The following is a 14,106-nucleotide window of genomic DNA, read 5'->3' on the forward strand; positions in this document are numbered from 1 at the left end:
ATTTTTAAAATCTGATAGATATGGACACGGATACGGATATTGGTCATGTGGATATCCAGCGGATGAAGTAGCGGATATTAATAAAAAATGGTCGGAGAACCTTACTTACGTATTCTTTAAGTACAACCTTCTTCTTTGTAATAAGTACTGCCATCTTCACATTGGTGATATTTTAAACTATTCGCTACACTATGCTATTCTTTTGAGGAAGTTTTTGTTTTTATTTTCACAATGGTGAAAATATGTTTTCATGTGCCCATCTATCCGAATCCGCATCTAGACATTATCCGCTCCACTCCGAATCTGACAAAAAAATAATAATGGTAAAAGATATGAAGAGAACATTGTCAGATCCGATCCGTTTAGGTCCCTAGGCCCAACCCAGTTCGCCGCCGATACGTCATGCGTGTTCGGCCTGGACCGTGAAACATAGAAGCCCAATTAGGTACGTATATGACATAACATAAGGCCTAGTACTCTGACTCTCCTTCCGGCGCGCTCGCTGCCTTTGCTCTGCTCTTCCGCCAGCCGGCGACGGCGGCTCACTCTCTCGCCCTCCAGTTCCCCTCTCCCCCTCGGCTTCTCCTCCCGCCCCTGCACTCCCCTCCCTCACCGCTAAATCCTCCTCCCCGCCAAAGGCGCGTGTCTCGTGGAAGCGCGATCTGCGCCGCCGCCGGTTGCCCGAGAGGCGCGGTCCGGCTGCCAAGTCAAGCCGCCTTCGGAATAGGTGAATCTCGCAATGTCTAATTTTAATTCTCATGCTCTTGTTACCTTGGACTTTGTGTTACTGGAAATACATGACGACGCGACACATAAATACTTTCATTGTTGAACAAATTATCTCCAAGTGGAGGAGAGGACGATATGATAGGCTCCGGTGAGGCAAACCTCTGTTGGCATAGCACTGATCCAGTTTGCTAGATTAGTTTGACACATATGTTTTCTCTAGTCTGTTACATCGTTAAGATTTCTGTTAAAATTATGTTATGATTGTGGTACCTCATCAGCGTGGATGATCTTCGTGTTCTCTCAAACTGAAAATAGGATCATTATGCATACATTTTCCTGGATTTTTATTTTCACAGTTGCTTGTCATACTTTGCTCCGCTGTAGCTTTGTTTAGCGTTTATGTGAATGTGAAGTTTGGAAGGAGTTCATTGTTTGCTTCGCCAATTGGCACCCCTAGGCATTCTGTATTGTGCATCGATTTGTACGCCTGATTTTGATCAAGCCAGTGTGGGATAACATGGAGTAGCATCTCTGCATTTCGTGATCCATTGGTGCATGGTTATTCAGGGCCTCTTCTGCTCATATGGCATGATTTTGGTTGACCTTTATTGGTTGCATTTGTTTTGTAATACAGTTGAAACAAATAAACTGCTTGTGAACCCAACTCTTTCAGTGTTGTTGTTATTTCAGGCACTAATAAATTGTTTTTCACTCTTCTTGCAGGCAAGTGTTGGTGTTTTAGAGCAGATGGCATTTTCTCACTGTGCATTGTCAAAGGAGTAGTGAGCAATGGCATTCCGTCTACTGTCACGTCAAAATCTTAGGAAGTTGTCCGCTTCTTTCACTCTCCTTAGTCCATCCCAAAAGACACTACTTTCACCTTCCCTTCCAGCTCTCAGGTAGCGAAACTGTCTGGTTCATTCTTATCTCTTCTGTTCCTCAGTTCAATGCATACATACATATCCATTAGGAGCAATACCACATGGCCAGGACTTATATCTAATTGCTTGAACATGCAATGGCAGAATTTATCCGTTGCAGCTGATTCGTACAACCATAACGTAGCTTAAGTGCAGTAATTCTGTAAGAAGTTTGAATGCCTGTACCTTCATTAAAACTATTTCTGTTGAGTTCTGCCAACTATATCACTGATGAGTCATGTGTTTCCTACTTGGTCACTCAGATTATTGTATCAAGTCTCTAGAAATGACATAGGACATATCATATTCATGTTGAGTACCCATTTTATCCACGACGGGTTGAGTTGGGTAGTTCACTAGTTCTCATATTTTCCTTTTCTACTTATTGCAGAACTGATGTTATTTCCCCTGGCAAATACTTAAGCCCCTTTTACCCGTTTGCGAGTTCATGGGGTGTTCGATGGGCTAGCTATGAGTCAGTGAATCTTGTTTTGTCAGACGATGGGAAACCCAAGTTCGAAATTGAAGAAGTGGAGCCCTCCAAGAAGGGGAGGTATCAGACAAAGAGGCGTTTGAAGCTTCAGAGAAAACGGGAAAAGAAGAAGCGGAAGGAGGCCAATAAGAATGATCCACGGCGTATCAGACCCAAGGGCAAAAAAATAAAACAGAAATTTCCTACAGCTGAAGCTCGGGTCAAATACAAGATCGAGAAGGTATCAACAAGTTAGCCTTGTTTTTTTTTTCCTATTTGGTTTGTTTGGTTACGTTCTTCCTGAAGTGTGTAATGGATTATGCAGTTTGCTTCAAAAAGAGATTGCTTCCTTCCTATTTCTATGTTATGAATATGACTTACTAATTGCTACTCAATATTTCAATCATCAAAACTTCATCCTATGAGAATTCTGCTTTCTTAGTGTAGCTTTATCGGTAGCTATTTTTTTTCATAACACAGTTAGTTCATTTGAAACTGTGATTGTCCAGTCTATATTGTTTATAATGACACCAGACCTTTTGAGGATTTTTCCTCACCTAGGATTGGCCATGTCAACATTATATCTAGCTTTGTTTGAATGAAACTTAATGGAACACTTAAGTGATTAACTACTATGTGCTTATTTTCTCATTTTATTTCATAGAAGATGATTAATTAATATGTGGTGTTTCTATTCCAGGCCCGATTAAAAGAATCTATGCTGGTTGAGAAACTAAAGAGGTATGAGGTTGAGAAAGCTCAAGGCCCTGTGGCTAAACCAGAGGATCTCAATGGCGAGGAAAGATTTTATTTGAAGAAAGTTTCACAGAAAAAGTCAAATTATGTCCCAATTGGAAGGCGGGGTGTTTTTGGGGGTGTAATTCTGAACATGCATTTGCATTGGAAGAAACATGAGACTGTCAAGGTCATCTGTAAGCCTTGCAAACCAGGGCAAATTCAGGACTATGCAAGTGAGATAGCTCGACTGAGTGGTGGTGTTCCTATTAATGTTGTTGGAAATGACACCATAGTCTTCTACCGAGGAAAGGACTATGTTCAGCCAGAGGTCATGTCACCAATTGATACACTGTCAAAGAAAAAGGTAGGTAGGATATGTTGTTAGTTTAGTCTGTTTCCATGGATTGTCTCAAGTTGATGTTTGGTAATGGAAATTAGTAAGTAGCAACTAGACATTGCAGAGAACTTTACTTTTTCTACCTTGTTAACTTTCTGAATTTTGTCCATGGACGGCAATGATTTTCTTATAATCATGTACAAGCGTAGCTTCGAAGAATTTATGTTTAGCAACAATAGAAGACTAAGAAAATAATAATAATCAACAAGTTGCTATAATTTATATTAATACACAACAAAACACATATATTACTGTAAACTGGAAGATGCTTAATGTTATAAACTTGAACTTGGCTTAGCAGTTAATATTCATTCAAAATCTATGTCAGCACCGTACCAGCAGCCTGTTCCCAGTTCATAGATCCGAAAACACAGCTCAATTTAGTGCCAGTATTTAGTTGTGAATATTAGCCTTAAGGCGGACTCTATATGTATGTACATCTTTTCAAATGCTCACTGGCATCTGTCTTGTTTCATCATCAGGCACTTGAAAAGTCAAAATACGAACAATCGCTGGAGACAGTTCGACGTTTCATTGCGGTATCTGAAAAGGAGCTCGAACTGTACTATCGGCATGTTGCACTTTATGGAAAACCACAATCCGAGACTACTGATCTGGTTCATGGTGATGGTGGGTAAGCTTCTTCACTAGAATGGAGGAGTTAAAACATCGTGGAAAGGACCAAGGACCTCATCTGGCTAGTAATGCTTTCTCTGATATTAACACGATGGATACATCCAAGTCTGATGAAGAATATGATTCTAGTAGCGAATCTGATGTCAATGATGTTGCAACTGGAGATGCTATAGAAAGGTACCTGTCACGGCACTCGCCATAACATCAAATTGTTTTGGAATGATACACCACACTATGACATGGATACTTCTCTTCACTCAAGATAGACCTGACAGTTCTTAAGATGATGTTAATGTGCTATCACTATGGGTGTCAGTGGGGCATCCGGGCATGACTGGCCCATAAGCCGATGTCCTGCTATTTGCCTTTTCGAGATTACGCCAAAGGCGTACCATATTGTTATAGAAGGCAGACCGGCTACATTTGCTCATGTTGCTCTGACTGCTTTGTCCAGCGGGCATCCCCCATTTGTGCATGTTGCTCTGATTGCTCTGTCCTGATGGAACCGTTGATGGTGGCGCTGCCAGTTCCCTGACCTCCCTATGCCTGGAAGCTACTGCCAGCGCCAGCATCAGCGTCACCACCTCTGTCGCTATATAGCTTCCTCTGCAATGCATTGCCATCAGCAAAGTAGGCAATTGTGTGACCTACGGCCATCAGCATAGTAGCCAAGAGAGGTTAGATTTTGACCTACTCTTTTTAGTTAGGTCCTCTAAATTTCATGTTGTGTACAGTGCGCTTACATTGAAACAATATTCATTTGCTGGATCCGAAGCTTAATCAGAATTCAAAGTAACGATGGTCTGTTGATGCATTTGACCTTTTACTGTGTCAACCTCCCTGGGTGATGCTAATGAAATCGAGGTACTGTTTCTGCAGTTCTTGTGTTATGGTGCTCTGTTCCATGCAGTACACCTGCATCTCGTTCTTAGCTTTTATTTTGTACTTGCATTTTTTAGTATCTGTGAATTCAACCTGCAAATCAAGTCAACCTCCCAGCCTCCCAGGCTGATTAATATCACCGAATTCTGCGTCCTGAAAGAACGGGTGCAGGTAGAGGCTTTGATCTCAACTTCTCAAGCAACATTTCTAGTGATTCTATCTGAAGCTCTTAGGTCAACAAATTCAGTCATACAATTTTGTAAGATGTTTCTAAAAGTGCCCCCAGTCTCATGGTCAAAAAGGAAAGCTTATGGGGCCTGCAGGAGCACACCTATCAAAGGGCTGAAGTGTACAATACCAAAGTGTCCTGCTATGTTGCCAAACCACACCACAGGCTGGGACCCACTGAGCAATCTTATGGCAAAGAGAGCACTCCACAATGTATCTTGCAAAAGCACACCACAAGCTAGGCCCCATGTGTCAGGAAAAAGTAGTCAAAAAGTGAAACTTGTGACCAATAGTGGCTAGTGCAGCCCTAAAAGTAATATTTATATATTCCTTATGGTAGTCCACAAGCTTGTGGGTTACCCACAAGATTTTGAGCTTGTGTATAGCTTATAGATAGGCTCAACTATGTATGTGAAAATTCTTAAGGTGCACTTTTTGCTTGTGGACACTCTTATGGACTACATAGTAGATGCCCTTACACTGAAGAAAAAATTCCAAAGAACTAGAATCCTCAAAAGACCCTATGAAATTCCAATGAACCAAAAGAATCTCTCACAATACACTTTTTTTTGGTGATTTTATAAAATATATTACCTCCGCCCCAAAATATAAGCCTTTTTTAGGTAGCTAAACTAGCTTTCTAAGAAAACTTATATTTCGAAGCGAAGGTAATATTATAGTACTCTAGTACTCCCTCCGTTCTTTTTTAATTGACTCAAATTTAGTATAAAGTTGTACTAAATCTGAGTCAATTAAAAGAGAACGGAGGGAGTACAAATTAATGGTCAAGGTTATGTTTGGAAGACCGTATTATACACTATATAAAAGACAATCAGTTTAGGGCATCTAATGCTAATTTGGGCACTGTAGATGCACAATTTTTCACCATTCCGGTGCATCCACGTCCCCCTTTACCTAAATAAACATCAGGCGTTTTATCTTCCTTCTCCCATTTTCTTCTCCATGGATTGATCCAGATTACCGGTTACCTTCCGGTCACTAGGTTATCCTTCTCACGCCTGGCCAACAGCGGCGGTGTTATGAGCTGGCCACGTCTTAAAAATTCTGCCGATACGCGTGGCATACCTAGCGAAAGGCGGGCCAAAAGAACGGGCACTTCAGTATTAAAATTTGTCTTTCTCTCTTGGATTTGGCCTCTTCAGGTCTCTTCTTGTCTTTCTCTCTCCTGGCTCACTCCGTCCTGCCGCATCTTGCGCCGCCGATCGGGGGCGACCTCCACCTCCGCATACATCTCTGGTGAGAAGAAGATGGTGGCCCGCCGGCCATGGGGACCAAGCTGCTGCAGGTGGTGGGCGGCTCCAGCACCCTCCTCTGCCGTAGGATTGTCTCTTCCTGGCCGTCGTTCTGCCTCTTGAGGCGGCAATGGAGGAACGTCCTTCACCGGAGACGACCCTCTCCTCTCCATCCCTGGCCGTCCAACGAGGTGGCACGCCCTCCTCTTCCTTTACTTTATTCTTTATTTCTTTGTGGTGGCAACGATCTCCATGTTTTTCTCAATTTTTTCCGTCTTCTGCTTTCCCCTGATATTTTTTATTGATTTGCTGCCTCTGCTCCCTGCCAGATCGATGGCGCTGCTCTTGGTGCTGCTCCGCCCGGTCGCCGTGGTAGCCTGCCGGGGCGTCCCAGCCGATGATGTACTGTCGGCCCCTCCTCTGCTTCCGGTCTGCAGATGGACGCTGCCGGTAGGCCGACGGGGCGGCCCGGCCAAGGTCGTCCGGACGCCTCCGTTTCTCCTGCAAGCCTAGAGGTCGACGCTCTGCGGCCGTTACCGCACTCCGTATGGATGGTCCAGCGTTTGCGTGTTCATCTCCATCCTCTTTAGTTTGTGCATTATATCATGTTGAGATGATTTCTGGTGGCCCATTCGACTTTTCTCCTCCTCGGTCGTTGGCAACTCTGCCGCCTCCGTCCGTCCTTCCTGCTGATCTGCAGGTTCATCGCCCCTGTTTTTCCATGTGGCCGGCGTGGTGGGCGTCGGATCATGCCCCTGGAGGTTGTGCACTTGTGCTCCCGCGTCTGCCTCTCCTGGTCTACAGATTGATGGTACCTCTATTCCTCTGGGTGACTGCCATGGTAAGCTCCTGGGGCATGCCGGTGCGTTAGCCTTGCATACTGGTTTGGCTTCTCCTTCCCGTCCCGAGACGGCTGACGGTGCGGTGTACGACCTCCGCGCCCTCCTGTCCTTCCTGAGGTGTATCGGCTATGTGATGAGCTGAAGCGTCCATCGTCGTGGTTGATCCTCTCTCAAGTGGAGGAGAGATATTTGTGCGTGCTTGCCCGCAGAGTGTCCGGATTGGAGTTGTGAGTTGTGACTGTGCGTCGCCGCCGTGGTTCCTGGCTCCTCCACACGTAGGTGAGTAGCTTCTGATGTTTGCATTCACTCAGCGGTGAATGGTGTGCATATAATTGAGTACTGGGATTTGTCCCAAGGATATGTGGTCAGTTAGTATAAAGTTCGGGTGACCCTCATGCTTATACCTATTAAGATTCTGAGAAAGTTTGGACGATGCTGGTGCTTCAGTATCCGGTGTTTTTACCAGATGTTAGTATGTAGTTTCTGATTCTCGAAAAGGCATAACCAAGAAATTCTTTACTTTAGCATGCTTACATATTGATGCACAGACCTAGGATGTGGGCGAGTGTGTGTTCTTAAAAACCTGATGATAAATCAATCCAATATCCTGGGGGTTCCTCCTCTCTCGAAAAAATATTCTGATGGTAAATCAAAGGCTTGCTGCCATTTTTTCCTCGCCTATTCATGACTACTTCTTGAAGGTCTTTTCCAAACTTTTCATCTGTTTCTTTTCTTTCAAATTTGTAGACCCAATGTATGTGCAAACTAAACTGATGCTATGATATGTTTGTGAAATGTCGATGTTGGTACCTGGGACATGTTTTCCTGAACTATTTTTGCTCAGGCTTTTCCAAGATTTTCACATGTTTCTCTTATTTCCGATTTACAGACCAGTTTATCTGCAAATTAAATTGATACCGTGGCTTATTTGTGAAATTTGGGTGTTGGTACCTGGGACATGTTTCAGTGTCCACAATTCTGGTGATTCAAACATGATTATTTTTAAAGTTTTAGAGGCTAGCTAATTCCAGGATTACTTCTTGACTGTCTTTTCCAAGATTTTCACATGTTTCTCTTATTTACAATTTACAGACCAGTTTACTGTGGCCTATTTGTGAAATTTGGGTGTTGGTACCTGGGACATGTTTCAGTGTCCACAATTCTGATGATTCAAACATGATTATTTTTTAAAGTTTTAGAGGCTAGCTAATTCCAGTGAGACTAATTCAAAGGTACGTCTGTGTCTTACAGTTGCTGCCATTCACAGCACATCCATCTATGGATGATTTGGTTTCCTCACGTAGTCACGTATCATGCTTGCAAAGTAACAAGGAGAACCTCAATGAAGTCAAGAGGAGAAAAACTAGTATACTCATGTGAGACTTCTTTCTTATCTTACAATACTGACTATGTTTATTTTATTAAAACCTTTTTGCATGCATGAGTTAATCTTCATATAAAGCTGATATGGGGTTATTGGTATTTGAGTTACTTCACTCAGGAAGATAGTCGTCGGTCCTTCTATGTTCAAATCTGAGTTCACGATGCAGATTCAGTCATTGGCATGATTAACAACACACATGACAATGAAGAGCTTGATTATTTGCACGGATCCGTCTGAACATGACATCTTTCTTTAAATGAGCGAGATTGGCATTATCACATCATGATTAGTACCACGTCATCACAAAATAAAATACCATCCCGATGATCCATCGCTATTTGCAAAGCGCAATTGAACATAGCAAATTTAGAAAGTCTAGAAGTCACCATCATCACTCTTGAAAGTTCAGATCTTGCTGAAAAAACTAGTGTTCTGATTCTTGCTTCTTTGTACTTACACTATAATTGCTTTCTTACAGATCTATATTGACTGACAGAGAATACATCATCATAGTAAAAGAATTGAGAATCATTACGGGGTTGATGCATTCATATAGAATGATCTCTTCTTCCATACAGCAATACCTAATCAGTTTAGATTTCATATGTAGTAGTTCGACATTGAGAACATTTCTAAATGTCAATCAGCTATTATTTTTCTTAGATGTGCTTCAAATCAAGATGCTGCCACTGCAACTAATGGATTTGACCAAGGTTTCTACCGATGTCGGTTGCAGTTACCCAACGATGGATGTATCTGTACAAGCTGACAGAGCTCCAATTGCGGAACATTTCGTTTACATGATGCAACACTTAGTTCCCATCTGTCATGTACTATCTGTAGACTCTATGTTGTATGGTAGTGTAGTCTTTTATTCTGTTGGAAACATATTGCCATTCTATTGACAGTACTGTAAGTTGCTACATGTGTACCACTTTTTAGTGCCTCCAAACAATATTGTTGTCTGTACTTTTGGGCCCATCCTGGAGAAACAATTTCTCTATCGTTTGGATTTTACTCTTATCTATCTGACCGTTTCCAGTCTACTCAACTATATCACTCTACAAATAGTAGACCAGCAAGATCTACCTATCTTCCACTTTCATGTCTTTTAATTCATTTGTTCACGTGCAACAACTGTGAGATAGAATACTATGTCATTTCTTAATGAGCTCGATCTCAGTCCAATCTTTGTAGGCTGCCCAATTGGGTTATTTCGGTCTTTACCGGAAATGGTAAGCGGCCCATCAAGGACCTTAGATGCAATGCCAATTTCATGGTGTCTACCAACAACAACACAATCAATGGACCAGTTCTCACGCTCTCTTTGGATTAAGACAATAGTGATGCAAGCCTCTGACAAGCCATAAGGAAGAAACTGGCCGAAGGAACTACTTCACCTTGCTGCCTGATATTATGTTAGTAGTAGTGTAGCTTAGTGCCACCGGGTCAGTTTATTTCCTCCATGCTTCAACATAAAAGCAGCAAACTATCAACGATTTAACAGCAAAATCCATTGCAGCAAAAAAAAAAGCAGACCACCAACGATTCGGTCCACATTTGACTAAGTCGATCTATAAAATCATAGAGAATGCCACCCTTCCGACACCCCATCTTCCAAAGTTCAAACCATCAAGCACATGTTCAAAACTAACAAAAAAACCGGCATACATACCAAAGAGATAACTCCACGGGCGCGGCGTGCCGCCGCGCCAAGGCCTGCTAGTCAGTACCCAAAACGAAAAGTTTTAGAGCAGGACCAGATTGCATGGGGTATTTACAGACGGTAGGAAATTCATGGTCCATTGTTGGGAGAAGCTGAAGGAGGCGATGAAGTGGAGTGTTAGCTATGCGGCCTATCAAGAAGAAGAAAAGAATGGCACATCCACGGTGGTCGTCGACGGCGAAGACGACGCATCTGTGCAGAATGCCCTTCCACCTCGTCCCCGGAGCCAAAATTCTAGTGGCTGATTCTCAACTCGTCCAGGCGAGAAGGGACGAGAAGCGGCGTTTGAAAAAGGAGGCCTCTACTGCCATCTACCTCAACCTCGCCAAAGAGGCCATTCAGGACCAAAGGATGGACGTCGAGTCTAAATAGGTAGACGTCGAGGCCAAAAAGATGGACGTTGAGGCCAGAAGGCTCGACGCCGAGGCCTAGATTTGGGCAGTCATGCTGGCTGACTTGGACACCATGAATGAGGACACCAGGATTGGTTCTTGAAGAAGCGCGCTGAAATCCACATGCGTGACGGCTGATCGGTCGCGTAATGTCAAGCACCATGACCTTCTTGTAAACTACATTTGCTTTGCTGATCATGGCCATGTTGTGCCCCTTTTGACCTACATTTTGCCATGTGCTCAATCTGATGGACTTATCTATAACCTACTGCTGTCTGAAAGTTATATTTTGGATTTGTTTGTGGTTTTTTGGGAGATTTTTAAAAAATTCGCTAACCATTTTCATGTTCACGGGCCGACGCAAGCTGACTGCCAAAGCTTGCGTCGGCCCGTTGCCGTTGGGCCTCAGCCGTCAGCCGAGTCACACGCTCACAGAGTCACAGCCACCACACGCCGGTGACGCCCAGCCGAACTCCGGCAGCTCGCCCCCGCGGCCGCATCTCAGGCCAACCAAGCTCCATCGTCATGCTGCCCCTCGCGCGCCCCGCCCACCACCCCCACCTCCGCCCTGCATCTCGGCCCCCGCCTCCCGGGCGCTCTCCTCCCGCTCGAGCAGCTCGACCTCGCCTTCTCCACCGCCGCTCGTCCTACGCGCTCGCACTCGCCCGAGCGCAACCTCCGAGGGCGGAAGCGGGCGAGACCGAGACCAGCACCGCCGCCGCTACCACCAGCACCAGCGGCAGCGTCCTGTCGTTCCTCTGCCCGCTCCTCAAGTTCTTCGGGGTAACTCATTGTCGCGCGCATACTGAAGATGTTTTTGTTTGGGCGGCTGATTTGCTGAAATGTGTGGTTTCTGTGAACTGACACGCAGGGCGGGGATCCTTCTCAGAAGCGGAATGACATCGTCGAGGTAATCCTTTGTTCAACTTTCGCCAAGCTGGACTGGTTGGTGCTCGCAAAAACCTACATCAGCTTCGGCTAGAACCTACTTTATCGTATTGATACTTGGTCGCAACAAGTGAAATTCTCAGCACATGAAAATACCCCGTGGGAGCAAATGGAAGCTTCTGCTCTGCGTATTTACTGCTTCTGCTGATAGTGTAGTCTGTGCAGAAGTTTCTCGTGGTGTGCATGTTGAGGTTTCTCAATGACTGTATGTTATTGCTTTTACTGTCTGCCAGGTTGCCACATCTTCTCTATCAAGTTTAGCTAGACTACCGTGGGGATCAAGTGTGGCAGCTAGTAGTGGAGAAAACGTTAGCCCAACAACAACAACAACTGCTCCAACTCTGCAGCTATATGAGTTTGGTAACTTTTTCTGGTTGGTTCTACCTTGCAACTCAGGAATTTGGAGAATGCACTTATCAGATACTTTCATATCTTCCAACAGAGGCATGCCCCTTCTGTAGGCGAGTTCGGGAGGCCATGACTGAACTTGATCTCTCTGCAGAGGTGTTCCACCATCTCTCACAGTACCTCTTCGGTTCTGCTACCATATTAGGAGACTATAGATCAATGTCTAGTAAAACAATGCCATCAATGCATATAGTGTTGCATTGTAGTCTTTGCTTGTGGGGCTTGTATTAATCATAGCTCTGAGGCAACATATGTGAACGAGAAAGTGTTTCTTCTTCTGGACTACCAATTTGTTCCTGTAATTTGGTAGGTTTGTTAGTAATGACTTTGCCTCCATTTTTTTTAATAACTGCAGGTTTATCCTTGTCCCAAAGGATCACTGAGGCATAGAGACGTCGTCAGGAACATTGGAGGGAAGGAGCAGTATGTCTCCATCAATTCCGTATTTAATTATAGCTTCAGTTGAACGAAAATGCAGATTGGAAAGTACATAAATTCTCCATTCATGGTTGACATTTTTGGCATTACTATGGCATCCTTTTCTTGTCATGTTTTCCTTGCGGTCACTGAACCTGGTTATCTTCTTTACTTTCTTATATAGGTTTCCTCTTCTTGTTGATGCAAGTACTGGCGTTACAATGTATGAAAGTGGTACGAGCCCTTGTTCCTTTATCTTTCTTTTGGGTGGTGGTGGCAGTGGATATTTCTTTGAGATTTCTCTTTGGAACTCTTTGTTTGTGGGCATGAAAACAGTGAATTCCACAATCATGTTTAAGATGATGTGCTTCCTGTTTACATAATTTAGTAATAACTGGCTACTAAATCAATAGGTACTTACATTTTCCTTGAATATGCAGGAGATATTGTGAAGTACCTGTTCAAACAGTATGGTCAAGGAAAAAGCCCTTCTTTTGGACTCCTTGAGAGGTATCCAGCTTTGCTTATTCGGATAACTTATGTCTTTGCATGTTCTATGATGTTTTGATGTTGGAATGGCATTCCGTGGAAACACCCCTCTGATGCCTGAGGGCTGAAACTAGTTTTCCGGACTAATGTTAGACAAATTTCCTTTCATCATATGCTATTCTCAACTCTCAAGCCACTTCCATACTTTCTGCAGTACAATTTTTACAGGATGGGTACCTACGCTTCTCCGAGCTGGAAGAGGTATGACAATGTGGAGCAAAGCTGGTGCAGTACCTGCAGAAAAGCTGGAACTCTTTTCGTTCGAGAACAATACCGTAGGAACTCTCCTCCATTGATGCACTTGCTAGTCGATTATGTTTTCTTCTCATATTTGGGGGATTCAGTATGCTAGGTTTGTCCGCGAGGCTCTCTGTGAATTGGAGCTTCCTTATGTTCTCCAGAACGTCGGAGAGGGGTCCTCGAAGATGGATTCGCTATTGAGCATAGCAGGTGCAAAACAGGTATAGTGGAGCATATGCTTCATTTTGAAACAGCACTTAAAAAAACTTACAACATGCCACTAAATTATTTTTATGCTTACTATTCTTGTTCTTGCAATTAAACCTCTGTGCCTGCAAGTTCTTTTAGCTTTGCACTTCAGCATCCTCCCTCCCAAGATAACTTCTAATGCACTTGATATTGTCTGGGTATTTCAGGTACCATACCTGGTTGATCCAAACACTGGGTTCCAGTCGGGTGACCATAAGAAGATACTATCCTACTTATTTCAACAGTACTCTATTAGTAGCTAGCTTCTCTCTCAAATGTTGGAAAACCACAAGCATTCTCAGACACACTATTTTACCACGTAGGAAGGGGGAAATACTAATGGGAACATGGATTCATATGATCCTGTTTTAAGAACTTAGCAAAACAAAAAATGTATCTTTTAAGCTTTCAAAAAAAAATCCATCCATGTAAAAAATGGATATAGGCATGCCCATATGAATTTTGGTGCAAACATATGGTCATTTCATAAACTGCGGAAAAAAGATATCATATGTTTTTACCAGAAAATGTTCTTTTCTTGCGAGTAAGTTATGTAAGTTGTATATATTGTGAAGTTACTTATTTTGTGATTTATGCATATGTTGCAAATGATGATATTATTTATTTTTTTTACCAAAATTTACATGGATAAGTTTCTGCCTTATCTATGATTTTTTTTCCTTATTCGCCACATCT

At 43.3% G+C, this 14,106-nt stretch overlaps 2 protein-coding genes across 2 annotated transcripts; both read left to right on the forward strand.

Moving 5' to 3' along the window:
- The first annotated feature begins 481 nt into the window (after positions 1-481).
- LOC127334969 (uncharacterized) lies at positions 482-9,406 on the forward strand. The gene is given in 9 exon segments (XM_071826498.1): positions 482-727; positions 1,453-1,628; positions 2,041-2,362; positions 2,822-3,223; positions 3,739-3,904; positions 3,907-4,069; positions 6,585-7,376; positions 8,349-8,473; positions 9,145-9,406. Coding segments are annotated over 6 exon segments (1,347 nt in total). The 5' UTR covers positions 482-727; positions 1,453-1,518; the 3' UTR covers positions 6,769-7,376; positions 8,349-8,473; positions 9,145-9,406.
- A 1,605-nt stretch (positions 9,407-11,011) lies between these two features.
- Positions 11,012-14,030, forward strand: LOC127334970 (uncharacterized). The gene is made up of 10 exons (XM_051361537.1): positions 11,012-11,382; positions 11,471-11,509; positions 11,781-11,907; positions 11,990-12,051; positions 12,311-12,378; positions 12,557-12,606; positions 12,813-12,882; positions 13,076-13,196; positions 13,266-13,382; positions 13,578-14,030. Exons 1-10 carry the CDS (start codon positions 11,125-11,127, stop codon positions 13,671-13,673), a joined length of 1,008 nt encoding a protein of 335 aa, XP_051217497.1. The 5' UTR covers positions 11,012-11,124; the 3' UTR covers positions 13,674-14,030.
- Positions 14,031-14,106: the final 76 nt, after the last annotated feature.

Source organism: Lolium perenne, chromosome 2 (assembly GCF_019359855.2).
Source record: "Lolium perenne isolate Kyuss_39 chromosome 2, Kyuss_2.0, whole genome shotgun sequence".
Taxonomy (NCBI): Eukaryota; Viridiplantae; Streptophyta; class Magnoliopsida; order Poales; family Poaceae; genus Lolium; species Lolium perenne.

Excerpts from the sequence above, each read along its gene's own strand:
- LOC127334970 (XM_051361537.1), top strand. The coding sequence starts at position 11,125 with ATGCTGCCCCTCGCGCGCCCCGCCCACCACCCCCACCTCCGCCCTGCA. Across the intron at positions 11,383-11,470 it reads CGCTCCTCAAGTTCTTCGGG|GGCGGGGATCCTTCTCAGAA; the intron begins GTAACTCATTGT and ends ACTGACACGCAG. Across the intron at positions 11,510-11,780 it reads AGCGGAATGACATCGTCGAG|GTTGCCACATCTTCTCTATC; the intron begins GTAATCCTTTGT and ends ACTGTCTGCCAG.